The 15,033-nt window shown below is 31.3% G+C and overlaps 1 protein-coding gene across 1 annotated transcript in view; it reads left to right on the top strand.

Annotated features, from left to right (window-relative positions):
- LOC106461405 overlaps positions 1–15,033 on the top strand; it is a 118,463-nt gene that overhangs the window by 101,496 nt on the left and 1,934 nt on the right. Inside the window, exons 28-34 of the mRNA XM_022388355.1 lie at positions 839–974; positions 1,853–2,001; positions 3,105–3,436; positions 9,631–9,805; positions 10,942–11,260; positions 13,783–14,044; positions 14,184–14,382. Coding sequence (XP_022244063.1) covers positions 839–974; positions 1,853–2,001; positions 3,105–3,436; positions 9,631–9,805; positions 10,942–11,260; positions 13,783–14,044; positions 14,184–14,382 — 1,572 coding nt within the window. The remainder of the gene's footprint in view (positions 1–838; positions 975–1,852; positions 2,002–3,104; positions 3,437–9,630; positions 9,806–10,941; positions 11,261–13,782; positions 14,045–14,183; positions 14,383–15,033) is intronic.

Below are 15,033 nucleotides of genomic sequence, written 5' to 3'. Positions count from 1 at the left end.
AACAGTGACCCCCCACCCACCTCTTTCCAATTTTGGGAAAGCTCCTTTATATACACTTACTTCTATATATGACATGGAAATAATGAATCAAAAACTCAATGTCCCCCTTGTGGTTTTCTCAGCCATTTTGACATGTTATTTTGTAAATGTTGTTCTTTTCAAGCAAGACCTTATAGAGTTATGGTAGAGAAAACAAAAGAGGAAATATAAAGTTTACTGAAAATAAACGTTTGAAATGTATGTAGGATGTTTTAGAGATTACACAAATAATATTTGAGATTTTTGGGATGAACAATAGTTTGTATTTTTTAACATGAAAATCACTTTGCACTTGGACTGGTAATGAAACAGACTCGATATTTTCACAAACAAATCTATAATAAAAATACTTCATTAAAAAATTGATTTTTTGTGTACAAAAGACTTGTAATCTTTACTAAAAGTCTACCAAATTTTATGAAGATATGCTTACTGCATTAAAAGTTATAGTATAAATATTTAGTGTGCAAATGTGTATACGAAGTCATGTATATTAAACCTAACCCGTCACGAAAGGGTTAAGTAGGACCATTTCCAGCCAGCCTTCTTATCAAAACACTTCTTCCTTTCTGTTAGATATTTATAGAACATTATGAACAAGACTTTAGATAAAATATTTTTATCCAAACCTTCAATTTTTAAGTGTGATGCACTAACAATGGGTATTCTTTTGTGTTTGCTATTAAAATTTGAAAGACTATTGTGTCATTTGGTTCTTTGTTCTTACTGGTAAACTGTATTAAGTAACATAGTTTTGTAGTAATATTGTTAAAGGCTCATATGCACATTTAAATTACAGGTAAGAGAATCAAAAGAAGAAATTCAAGAGTATTGGCTGAAGTCTGAATCTGCTTATCAACCTTGGATTTCTCTTATTAACAACCTTGTTGATGAAAGAGAGTTCATAATATCCTGGCTTGAAGGTTGTCTTCCTGGTAATATATATATTATAAAATGCATTATGATTATCTAAATGTTATTTATATATATATCAGAAAAAACTACTTATTTACTTGTTTCTTAGTTGTGTAAATTGAAGTATTTTTGAAATGTTTAAACATCTTTACAGTCTAAGCTAGCCTAAATAAAACATGACATTATATCCTAATTTTTTGAATATACATGTTTATCAAAGGGTTGAAATTGTAGAAAAGGCTTTAAAGTATACATTAGAGAACACTGCTGAATGTAATTGACGCAGTATTATTTTCCAGTTCAGACCAGTGTTTTGACACCTGTTACTAACTGATCTACCAAGGTTTCAAACCCTAAGCCACAATTCTTCTTTCATAACAAATAAATAGCCTATAAACATCTTATTTACAGCAACTAAAACGTTTTCTGTGAAGAAGTTTGGAACAATATGTTGTTACTCCCATCTGAACTATAGTTAATCCTTAATCTACTAGAGTTTAACCATTAATTTCAAAGTAAGATATTCCTTTTTAACAAAATAGGTTTGAGTAAGTATTAGCATTTTGGGAGTCTTCCTGTTGAAGTTGCCTGAGTAAAAAATTGGAGTAATGAATATTTTTTTCACTTATCTTAGCTTTTACTTAATTGCAGCACTAATAAATCCAATAATAACAAATGTTACGTGCTGTATACATATTTACTTATGCATATTTGTATTTCATTTTATTAGAAACAGGAAAAAACCTTAGTCTGTTAATTCAAAGACAAATAAGATTCTTATAGTAAGTAAATTCGTAATATGCTATTAACGTTTTTGAATTGCCCTATTTGTATTTAAATTTTTAAAGTTATTTTGTAAATTACTTTATTTGAGATTTTATTATAAACATTACATCAGATGGTAAGATAACATCATTCCAAGCATTAACTACATTGCTGACGTTGGTACCTATGGATCTATTGAAGCTACAAAGTCACAGTCAGGGTAATACTACAGCTTTTTCTGTTGGTGTAAAACATTTTGCAATCTGGAAGAAATTGGTTAAGGTATGGTACCCTTTAATTTACTTGAGTAAAATACAGTAAATGAAAATAACTTAACATTTTAGAGCTAATTTTGAAGAGTTTACAAAGACTACGGTGATATCAGTTTTTGAAGGATACAAGCATGAGGTTTTTTGTACAAATGTGTATATCTTACTTAGTTACGACTCCTACTTATTGAAATATTTGATATTGAATGATGTAATTGTTCTTGTCACAACTGATGTTTTACCTTTTGCTAAATATTTATTTTCGTGGCATCATAATTCCTGTTGTGGAATATTTACCCATCAAAAGATTGTTGCAGTACACTTAAAATCATTTAGACTATAAATGTTTGTTGAGTATCTTCGTGTAATGCTATGACATCCACTATTATTAAATAATATAATTAATGACCACATATCCATGAAGTAACAAATGTTGCTTCTAATTGAATAGCTTATCATGATATCAGAGTTAGTACTTCTTTCTGAATTAGTTTACAATATTATCATAACGTACATTTATTTTCTGTTAAATAATTACTGTATATATGTTACCATGACTGTTGCCACAGGAGTACTGTACATGAACTTTGAAAGTATGAATATAGCTTACTAAGTTGCCTTTTCATGTTGCAATGTTAGGTAGAATTTCTTCATGTGATCTGCAGGAAAATTGTATGTTTAAAAACACATTCCTATAAAAACATATTGACACTGTTTTTATGATAGATTGCTATTAATAAATGATCTCCAGTGGGTACTGCATTTGTTATGAAATTATTTTTAGATACAGAAATATTTAAAATATCTAAATTGACATATTCACAGCACAGAAGAGCATTTATGCTACCAAGATCATATACACAGCAAAAAAAAATAGAATAAACACGGGTATTATGCAGTGGGCTGTCCATGTTTTGATATCATTTTTAGCATAAACAGTATTTTAGGTGTTTTAATCTGACACTAATGTTCCATTAACACATTTGCTAGTTTTCTTTGGTATTAAATGATTCTAATTTTATCAGAGTGTTTCTTTCCTTCATTTTCAGTAACTTGTAAAAGAGAAATAAGCGACTTGTTAAAATTCTTGGTTCTTTTCCAAATTTACCTAATCAGGCTACATGTTTCATACCAACTGCTACGTGTCAGCCTGAAAATAAAACTACTACAGAGAGACAAGCAATGAAGAAGAAAGTAGCTGTACTGTGTAGCACAGAGCACGTATCAACTTTTGATGGAGTAAGTTTTAGCTTATCCCATTTCTGGCCAAACAACTGTGCATATCTTTTAGCACATGACTTGTGGGAAGAAGACTTTTCTGTGGTCTTAAACAACTCCTCTCTTCTTGTGGTAACTTCTGAAGGAATGGTTGAACTTTTACTTGGTGGACACATCCTGGTTAATGGAAGTGCTGAACAGCTAAGTTTTCCTGTTGAATTTGGTTTGAAGTAAGTTCACCAATTCAGGTATTATAAAAGAGAAATTTTTTAGAAAATCTTATGTGAATTTATTAACCTTATTGTGTAACTTAATTGTGAATGAAGCATGATTTATTGCTGTATCATTACTTTGTTTTGCAAAGTTTAATATGACATGTTATTAAATGTTCTTTTTAAGTACACTTTACAGATTTTAAAACTGTTAAAAATAGGCTAATTTTTAAGCATGTCTTATCTTGCATTTAAAAGAGTTACATTGGAGTTTATTTTTTAAAATGTTTATTATGTGAATTGGTTTTTTTAAGCTTTCACTGTCATATTAGATAATAATAATGTTTTAGGGATATGAGATAGCTTCCAGTCATGCTGCTGTTAATAATATGCACATATCTTTTTGGGAAGTGGTAAGAAATTGCTTAAGTAGTTTTCTTTTTTTGTGGTTGCGTTATTGTTTTTTGTCACTGCAACAAGAACAGTGGTACCTTTATTAGATTGTCTTGTTATTGGATATTTTTTCTTCTTTTTTTTTATCTGCAGCAAAATTATAATTAATTTTGTCTGTAATATTGCATTTTTAATACAGTATCGTCTGTAATATTGCATTTCTAATACAATATCGTCTGTAATATTGCATTTCTAATACAATATCTTACCTTTTCTTGCATAACAGTATTTACTAAATACTACTACTGTAGATAATATTAAGAAGAATAAGCCTCTCTGTTTTGACAGCATGCTATCACACAGTTGTCTCACGTGAAAACATGCTTAAAAATTAGCCTGTTTTTAACAGTTTTAAAATGTGTATAATTTGTTTTAAAAAAACATTTAATAACATGTCATATTAAACTTTCCAAAACAAAGTAATGACAAAGCAATAAATCATGTGAAACACGTGAGGGTAGGTGGGAGTATCAAGGCTAATGGCAAGCAAAAATTTGCAAATGTAGAGGGCAGTACAAGCTGAGAAGAGGCATGGTTCTAAAGTAATTGAAACAGCCTGAGTGCACTTTAACAAAAGGAACAGAAGATATTTTGAAGAAAGAAGACCAAATGATTACTGGACGAGCAGCATGCACAGAATACTAGTATGATAGAAATATGGAAAGGTAGTTTGGCTTGTCAACCAAAATTCTAAAGTAATTGCAAAGGTCTAAGTGGACTTTTGACAACAAGAAGAGAACTATGTATATAGTGTTTATGATATGTCTATAATCTCTACAGTGTAATGAATTTATTGTACATATATTTAACTTGTTCCGAATATATATATTATTTTGAAAACAAGTGGAATGCGCGCTGTTCATTTATCATTGAATTTATCACCAACAAGTCACAGACACCTACTGTAGAAGAATACTTAGTCCAACACACCCATATTATTCAACCTTTGATAGAATAAATCATTCTTCTTATCTCTTTTTCTACTGTTAGTCTTAATCTGACATATTAAATGTTAGGCTTAGGTTAATCATCAGGTCTATCACTTCAACAGCAGTTAACTTCATGCCAAACTTTTTCTTGGCCATTACTTTACTCTCTTCTGCTGTTCTCTGCCTGCTGTTTCTGCTTGTCTCGTACTTTTTATAAGTATATCAGTTAATCATTTGTCTGCCTTCTAGAAATCTCTCTTTTTCTCAACGTCAATATATTGCATGTGATATTCGATAGTATCAACATCAATGAATTATAAACAAAACTAAACAATTATAAAATTTTCACTCACAAAATAAATTAATCAATAATATCTACACTAAACAGTCTTTTATATCATGATACATGCAAATGAGCATGCGACAACCTTCCACCAATAAGAGTGCAATACAACTCCTAACACAGCTGACTCTCTCTATGTATCTTAGCTCAGCTTTACTTCTCAATTGGTACTTATGATATTAAGATGTGTTTTTCTCTCATGCTTTATTTCACAGAATTTTCAATTAGTTCCTTCTTTTGTTTATAAGAACTTGGTTGCTTTTTCTTTACGTTTGCTACACTTTTAGTACACTTTTCTACAATTTTAGTTCATATGTATTAACATTACATGTCTTTTACTTTCATAAGATTTTTTGGAGCTCCTTGTGTGGATTTTTTTTATTTACGCACATAGTTACCATAAATTATGAGTTTCATGTTGCAACTACTACCACTGCTGTTCCTACTGCAGTTAACCTTACTTCATTTATAGTGGCTTTGGGTCTGCAGAAGGCATGATGGGATAATCCTCAAGCAGATCAGAATTCTGCATGAAGATAGCCAACTCTGAGCAAACCAAGGTTGTAACATCATCCACCGATAAATTCAGGGGTCCTGAACAAGAGGACGACAATTTCAACAGCCTGTTTCCTCCACCATCCTATGCCACACAGTCATGTTTAACTCCAGTGGATGTGCCCAGGCCTTATCCACTTTTCCTGGAGCTGATCAACCAAGTTTGTTATGTTTCGTCTTTGACTTCTTCCATTATGAGTGAGACAACTTCGGTCTTCTCTTCTGCCTCTGTGGAGGGTTCGATTCCCAATACTTCAGTCACATTTTCCTGTATCTCCCTTACTTTATCCTCCCTCCTTCTTACCCTTTCCTTAATCACCTTCTGTCTGAGGCTCTTCATTGTTCCCTGAGGAGTTAAGGTGAACACTCATGCCCTCATTTTTCCACTCCAGTACCATTGTTCTCTTCCACCCTTTCCCCTCCAAACATGTATCCTCTATGGTTGGATTCTTTTGGGTCGGAACGGTATTTTGTTCTGTGTCCATTTACTCCAACCTCCTTAAGGGATTTGAGTATGGTTCCCTTTTTAAGGCAAGATGTCTTTAGGGGTCTTCCTGACTCCATGAATTCCAGAGTCGAATTTGTACATTTGCACACCTCCTTTTCTTCATTGGCTTCTTGTTTGTCTCAACTTCCTCCTGAACCTATTCACATGTCTTGTCCCCCTCCTTCCACTCCTTTACTGGTTCCTGTTACGTGGCCTCGGAGGTTAACTGTTGGTTTATTCATCAATGACTTCAGTGCCATCCAGTAGTTCTGGTGATTGTGTGGTAGGTACAGATCCAGTGGGGTTTTTGCCCTTTACCACTGTATGGGAATTCTTTACCACAGACCTTTGAGTTCTGCTGGTTCATTTTGAAAGGCTCATTCTTTGTTTCAGTTTTCCTTCTCCTCTGTCCCCTCTTCCTATTTTCTTGGGATCCCATTTCCAGCCAGCATCTTTCTGAGGTAGTTCTAGATCTTATTCACGAAGGCACTGTGGAATGGGTGGATCCTTCTCAGCCTGGTTTCTATTCCTTCCATTTCTGCAGAACCGACCTGTTATGATCCATTCTGAGAACTCAATAGTTGTCTCATACATCACTCAGCAAGAATGCACTCGGTTGAAGTCTCTTTGTTTCCATAAGTTGGACTTCCTGTTTTGGGTCCACGGCCATCACATTCGATTGATGGTGTGTCATATACTGGGTGCCTTCAATCTGATTGCAGATCGTTTATCGTACCCTGACAAGATTTTCCCTATGGAGTGATCCCTCGACCCACAGGTGTTTGGCTGGTTGTATTCCCACTGGGGTACTCAGGAACTGGATGCATTCCCCACTTATTCATGCATATCTTTATAAACATATGTTTCCACCGACTTTGGGCACAGAAATGTAGTAGATAAACAAGATGGTGCTTGCTTGTGCCTAATGTCCATATGCTTTCAAAATCCAGGCAAGAACAAGTTAAACTCATAAAAATCATTAAACCTTTTAAGTATGCATTTGAAAACACAAATAATACATAATTAATTAAAATGTAAAAGTAAAAACCTAAATGTAATCAGACTGTCTATCAAACTGATTTATATACAGTAAGAAAGTATAGCTAAACACTAGGGACCCGGCTCTCAACAATGGATTAAGCTTCTTTCCATGTAATATTTAGAAATGTATATATAGCCAATGTCTGTTGGCTTATTTAGCTAAATAGAGGGAAATCTGCTCTTTCTATTGGTTATAAGCATTATATTCAACTTCAAACTTTCACTTAGAAACACAGCTTTGACTTTGCAAGTGGGTGTGGCTGACCTTAAACTCTAGAAAAAAAAAGTTACAACTGTTTAGGGTGGGAAGAAACTCTTGGAACATTTCCAGGTGGTAATGAAATACATATGTTTCGTGGACTTCGATCACCTGAAATAACAGTCTACTTTAGCTACTTACAGTTTCTTCTATAAGAGCTCTTAACACGTTTGCTGCCATGTGACACACTGGTGGGTCACAGACACTTATGTTTCAAAACCAAACTTCTCTTGTGACACGAGTTTGGGAAACTGTGACTGTTCCTTGGTACCTCTTGAATGTTTAATTTTTTTATACTTAACTTATTATGCAGCAGTTGTTATAAGTTAATAATTGTAACCATGAGCAGAGCATGTGACACTAAAAACTGCAATTTTAATTGCTGTTTTAGATGTTTCTTTTTAAAATACTTAGATAATATAAAACTTTAATTTATAACATACTTGATTATAATATTTTCACTAAAATACATTTATAGTAAAGATGGTATCATTGCCCCAGAATTAAGTCAAATAGGTTGCTTGTAATGCTCTGATATTAAAATGTACTACATTGTATCAGCAAATCTTTATGTTCATGTTCTCTCTGTTTCACCATTGATGTCTTATATAACCTGGGTTTAAAGTTTTATTAGTTTTTAATTTTTCACTTTTGCTTTAAAAAGCAGTATTCATTCTATTTTGCATTTTCATGTTTTATTATTACGTAACTGCAAGTTACTGGAAGTTTATAAATAACTTTACTTTGTTTGAACATTTTGTTTACACCTTCAACTTGTTTAATAATACATTTTAAGAGTAATGTTTTGATTATGGTAAAAAAAAAGGGAAAAAATTAAATTTGGAGCTAACACAATAATATATTTATTCAGTTTAAGCTTTCATGCTCATTTATGAAATTTTCATCAAGCAAAGATAAGTTGAATATGAATATTAAGTTAAACACAAAAATCTTGCATAATGTGCAACACTTAGCATATCATTAGTAGAGAAATGTGTTATATCTATTAAATACACATGATTAATTATAATGAAAACTACATATAAAAATGATGTATTATTTGTACATACATGTAGTTATATCAAATGTAAAAAAAAATGTACATTTAAACAGTCAATAGTTTTTGTCAAATTATTATTGCTTCTGTACTTTTGTGAGGCAGTAAGAATTTCTGGCTCTGAAAGAATACTTCTTTGTTGAGACGTGTTTTAATTCTAGCAACTCTTTTTTTATTACACTATTGTCTAAAATTAGAATCTTTACTTCTAGAACAAGAATTTAATTATTTTTTTTTCTCCTCATCATTTTGTAAACCCATTTAGTATGTTTCTGTTTTTCCCCTTTGTACTTATTCAAAATATTGTTTTTGTTTTTTGGAAGCTCTTGTATCAGATACTTAAGGGCCTAATGAATGCATTAAACTTGTGCTTTAATTTTGGCAAATGACTTTCTTATATGGATAAAAAAAATGTCCATTATATGAACATTTACAATTTCCGTCAGTAAACTTGTAAAACAACAAAAAAAACTTACCGACTACATGTTATAATTTTTCAGTTTGAATTACTGTTGATGTAGCTATGTGAATTCCATTTGTTTGTTAAACTCCCTGGTTTTCTTTTAAAATAATATTATTATTTTTTCTAACATAATCACATCTTATGATGTGTCAGGCTTGACTTGTAATACCAAAATAGACATGCTTAAATGCAAGCTTATAAGCTCATTTATTAAGTTTTTTTTTCTTATGTAAGCAGAGACTTCTCCTATAATATATTACTCTTGGCTTTATTTTGTATTAATCTATATATTCTGCTTTGGTAATGCTGACTCATATGAATGATTCACTACATCATGTTTTTACCATTGGCATTATTTTTTCTGGTTAAATATACTGCTTTGCTAATGTTGAATCATATTAAAGGTTCACTAAGTCATCTTAATGTGTAATTACCATATTATACAAACTTATATTTACACCATGGAAAAGCTCATAAAATGAGTATGTATGGGTTGAATTATTTTTTCATCTTCCTGTTAAATAAAAGTAATTTGAAATTGCTTTTAAAAGCTTTTATAGCAAATTACTGCAGCAAAATAAGTTGATCAGTTGATAAACTAAGTATGATTTATTTATCATCGTAGGTATCCTCTGAGAATAACTAGGCTTGACAAATTTATCCACCTCAAGGTGAAAGGCTTGAACATTGGCTGCCACAGTGACAGATTAATGTGTGCTTTTTCAGTGGATGAAGATTGTTATACAGGTGTTTTTGGACTCCTTGGGAACATTCAGTGCAAAACTATGAAGAATTACTTAGTAAGTTATAAGAAAAGAAAAATTAAAGCTATTGAATAGTAGATTTTAATGTTTTGTAGGAAACTGAAATATTTCACTTTGAATCTACTGGTTTTCTTTAAATTGTGTGGGTAGTACAAATAGAGACTTGTATGTATATTGCACATGAAGATTGCCCCATAAGGTTGAACAGAGGCCTGTAAAGATGAACAGCTACATTGTGAACAAGATGTCAGAACCTGCTGTGTTTTGTATAAATCATATTCATTAGAAACATTTATGAACACTTGTGATGACACGTTTGCTTAAACTCATTATTCAATCCAGTTTGAAATGTACAAGGCATTTAGAAATTCAAAAAAGATGAACTCACCTGACTTGTTATGAATAAATCTATGCGTAATAGTGCAAACACACGGGGAATGTTTATGTAACACAATGAAATTTCTTTCAAACTCTTTCTTTTTTTTCACTTACATGAGTTAACCACAACTCTTAGCTTAGCAACTATGGTAGTGTGAAATGGAGTTCTTGCATTCAAAGTAGGTTCTGGAAATTTTTCACAACATTTGTAAATTATATTTTCGTCTAGGTGGGTGAAATGTTTGTTGTTAGAAATGTGAGACAGTTGTTGAATGTTTCAATTATTTAGGTTCATCTATTAACAAGACAACTTTATCAGTTTAAAGGACTATTTGTTCATGGCTTGAAATGATCATATTTTATTATGAAAGAAAAAATAAATTGTATTATAGCTTTATTAATGCTTTAAAATAGTTACTTCTCAAACATTGATAAAAATCCTATGGTACAAGAAATTTAGTTTTGATTATTAATTGCTAGAGTTTTATAAAAAATAAAAACATATTATTATTATTATTAATTTTAATAATTCTTTCCTATTATCAATTTACATTAGAAAGATCATTACAATCTATAGTTGACTAAAAGTTTAAGCAAATGAATTGTGGTAGTAAGCTCACCTTGTTGGACAAGTATTATCTCGGTAGTCTCCATACACACATGAAGCTTGTACATGTTGAGTCTTAAAATTATGTCTTTATTTACATCCTTGGTTATGTATGTTCATGAGGTTGTGTAATAATGATAATTTTTAACTATGTAGAATATGTACATTTTTTCTTCTGTTTCTTTAGCCAGGAACTCGCAGTTCTGCTTTGAAAAACTTGGCCCAGCATCTAAGGAATTATGAAATGTCTAATAATGACTGTTGTGTCAAGGATGGAAACAGCATGAACATATGGCTACAACAGCCTTTGAATAAAGAGAAATCTTGCCCAGTTAGATCAAGATGTCCATTCAGGAAATCCCACACTCACAAATTGAAAGCACAAGATGACTGTTATGAATATCCAGCTGAGTCAAAATGTTCTTTCCAAGAGAAACAAAGTAACTCCTTGATGGAGAACATGTTCAAAACACTGGTCAACTTCTGTGGTGATAAACCTTTGTCAGGTTAGCAAATTAAGTAATACTTATAATGCTAATTACATAATCATTCGAGGATGATTTTGATAATGTTAACAACCTGAAAATATTCATCAACACGTTTCTTCAGGATTGTTGAAATGTAACATTAAAACTTGTTAAAACTTGAAGAGTACGAAAAATAGGCAACTTTGGTGTAGTATCATGTGTTGGGTTTGTTTATGTAATCGGAACACCTGTATATGATTTTTATAATTGAATATTGAACATTCTTAAGACTATAAAATTAATTGGTTTCAAGTGCATTCCCATTGATTGCTTTTTTCTTCCCTCTCCAGATAGTGATGAGAATACTGCCTAGAATAAATATAGATTGACATGTGATGTAAGCTACATGAATGACTGGCTTGCAAATGTAAAATACTTTTTTAAGTATCTTTGGTAAATAATAATGCCTAGTTACTTGGATTCTCAAGCAGAAAAAATCAAACTACCATCTTTTTTTTCCATTGCTTGAAAATTTTGAGGTGTCTATAATTAGTAGATACATGGGTAAATTATGTTACAATGGGTTAGTCACGCTTTTTGAGAATGATTTGCAAATTTAGTGGAGTGTCATAGCAGATATGAGCTATGACACCACAAATTATATATTTGGTTCACAGCAACTTTTTAATTATTCATCTAAAACAATCTCCTAATTTATAAACTGTTACAAGTGGTAGCCCTCCAACCCAAAAAGCCTTTGTGATGAAACTGTACATATCTTCCTGTATTGTTTATAAGTAACTAAAGAGGGATTTTAACTTTAGAAAGGTTTAAGAAAATTGTAAAGGAAATTGGAATCACAGAAATCCTATTCGACTCGTACCTATCAAATCCTCAGCTATACCTTCAGTAAATTTTTATGTCTTTGGTCTGCTAAAGCATGTCTTGGGAGCTGATGCTCACATATATTAGAAATGTGTTCTAAAATTTACCTCTTCATCCTTTTCAGAAGGTTGTTACAATGGAAATTGTAGTATTAGGCAATAGTGTTTAATTATGGCCACCAGATTGAGCATTGTTGTTGAAGAATGTAGTTCCAAGGACAGTGTGGTATCTGGAATCTTATTTTATAAAGTGCAATCAATCCTCGATATATCAAAGAAGTTTTAAATAAAGGATTCAAATTCTCCTAAAAGCCATAAATATTAACTACTTCAGGTGTTTTGAGTTGTTTGTTTTCAATGAAAATTTTTATGAAGACAGCTAAAATAATAGTTATTTTGTTATTTTTTGTGTCAGTGACAATAACTTAATTTCCTCATTATATCAAATTAATTTTGTGGAACATTTGAATTTTAAGCATTTTTTAAAGGTTTTGTATTTTACTCGTTTGTAATAATAATAATTTAAGGTTTAAAGTACTTTATTTAAAAATACACGTATAATGTATAATGTAAAGAGAAATAAAGCATTTTTAACCAAAATTTATACATTTCATATGAGCATCAGGCTTCACATACATTTGTGTAAAAAAAAATCTTACAGTTTGAGATATTTCTTGGAAAATCAATTCTTTGGTAACAAAAGTTTTATTAACTTTATAATTTTTAAATGGAGTTAAATGAGTTAATGCTTTCAACAGTTTGATGAACAAAGTAAGTACAAAAAATGTGGATCTTATACAAAATGATCAAGGTAGAAAGTACCACCCTAATGGAAGACTTGTGCATTAGATTGATAAGGAAAATGTTTTGGATAATGCTGTAGAATGCTAACCTTTCAGTAAATAAAAAACAAACGAAACTACATCAAAACAAATTGTTGAAAAACCAATTAAGGAACCAATTTAGTTAAAATTTTATAAATTAACTATTGGTTCTGTAAGCTTACTTAACTAGTGTATTTTATCTCCTGGAGCTGATTTAGTTAGCTCAAAATTTTATTGTTGCTGAAAAAGTTAATTTTGTGAAAGTACTATTAATTCTCAAATTAATGATTATTTTTTGTTTTGTTAACATCTGCCAGAATTATTTAGTCTTGAACTTATTATATTTCCTTAGCTATGGTTGGCAGAAAGGCACTATTAATAAGAATTTAAGTTGCTTCTTTTTTTAAGTATCTTAAAAAATGGTGTTACACACACATATCCCAAGTGTAGGTCAGCCTTCTTTTATAACTCAAGTACTGTCTTGAATTTGATTGTTTCTGTGGAAGCATTTGAACAATTGTATTACCATATTCTTATATTTTATAATAAATAATTAAAAATATGTAAAAACAAAACGAATTATAATTAATAAGGAGAGTAAAAGTTATGCACAAGTCTCATGGAGAGATGATATAAGTTTGCTTGAAATATGAATTAACCAGTTTAGGATTACTGTCTAAATTATTTTTAGTAAATTAAGATTTTTCATGAAAATAAATCACACCATATTAGTTTAATGACTAGTGAAATTGTCATCATTGTAAGTTTTTGTGAGTGTCTGCTAACTTACATTGATTAAGTTAGTGAGAAAAGTTTTTGAATTGTTTTATATTTTGTATTGTTGGTTTTATAGGCACATGCCATGAAGAAACAACATCAAATTCTGATGCTATTATGAGTGGAGATGTTTCAGAAGTGCAACTAGTGATAATCCTCGATGGACACACCTCCATTAAGTGCTTTGGTGATTTTATGCCATGGCAAGGCCTAGAAAACTTGTTAAACCTCACCAAAAATGCATTAACTTCCAGTGGCTTTAAAACTATCAAGTATGCACTGGTTAGTTTTGGAGGAAAAGGTGTTTATCATCAGCCTCATCTGCACTTCTTCAACAGGTATGTGTTCAGAATTTATTGTTACAAAGTTTTTAAGATATTAAAACAAATAATAAATTGGGTTTTGAATATTAATAATGTTTTGTACAATGGTAAATTTTGCAGTTTGATAAAGTTTAATCATTTTTGTGTTTTTCAGCTCTCATTGGATGTCTCATCATGACTTTGTTATCTTGTGGAATAGCAATGTGTGTCTCTTACAAGTCAGATTAAAAACAAGTAATTGGCCAAAAGTTGAACCTATTGAAGCCTTGAATTATTTGGTCGAAACAGTGTCGTTTACAAAAAAAGCAGTGAAAATGATCTGGTTTATTACAGATGATGACGGTGAGGCTAAGGTAAATATATCTCATGTATTACACCATGGTCTATATATGCTTCCATAGTCAGTGGTCTGTCATCTTTGTTTTAAAACAGTTTTTTGTTTTGAATGCTCATTGTGCATAGAAGCATGTGTATAGGTAGTACCCTTTTATGGTTATTTAAACTGCTTGTTTGAATATTCTTCACTTGCTGCCTATGAGATTTGTATGTCACTATCCTTGACGCAACTCGCACTTAACTTCATGAGTTTTATCGTGAACCGTGCTATTGCATGATGACATCATGTAACAAAAGCTCTCAACGAATAGGAGGGTGACATAACCTCCTCGAGCAGTAAATCTCCCCACTATGCACTTGCTCTTGTGAAAAATTCATTCTTTTTCCTTAGCATTACATCGATGTGTTTAAAATTTCTCATTCAATTTATTGAGATTTGCATTGTTAATGAAGCTTTAATTTTTAATCATGAATTCTCAAATTATGGTGTCTTATACTTGTCCGTTGCGAGTTATGTTATTCACACACAAGCCTTATTTCTACAAGAAACAACCTTACTTTTTTCAATCTTGGGTATATTCCTTATCTTTTATCTGTGTCTCTTATTATTTCTCATTTTTTCTCCATGATCCACAGTTCTGCGGGTCTATCTTATCCTTCCTCCTTGC

This window comes from Limulus polyphemus, unplaced genomic scaffold (assembly GCF_000517525.1).
Source record: "Limulus polyphemus unplaced genomic scaffold, Limulus_polyphemus-2.1.2 Scaffold952, whole genome shotgun sequence".
NCBI lineage: Eukaryota > Metazoa > Arthropoda > Merostomata > Xiphosura > Limulidae > Limulus > Limulus polyphemus.
The sequence above is the reverse complement of the archived record's forward strand: the minus strand, read 5'-3'. Positions and strand labels throughout refer to the sequence as shown.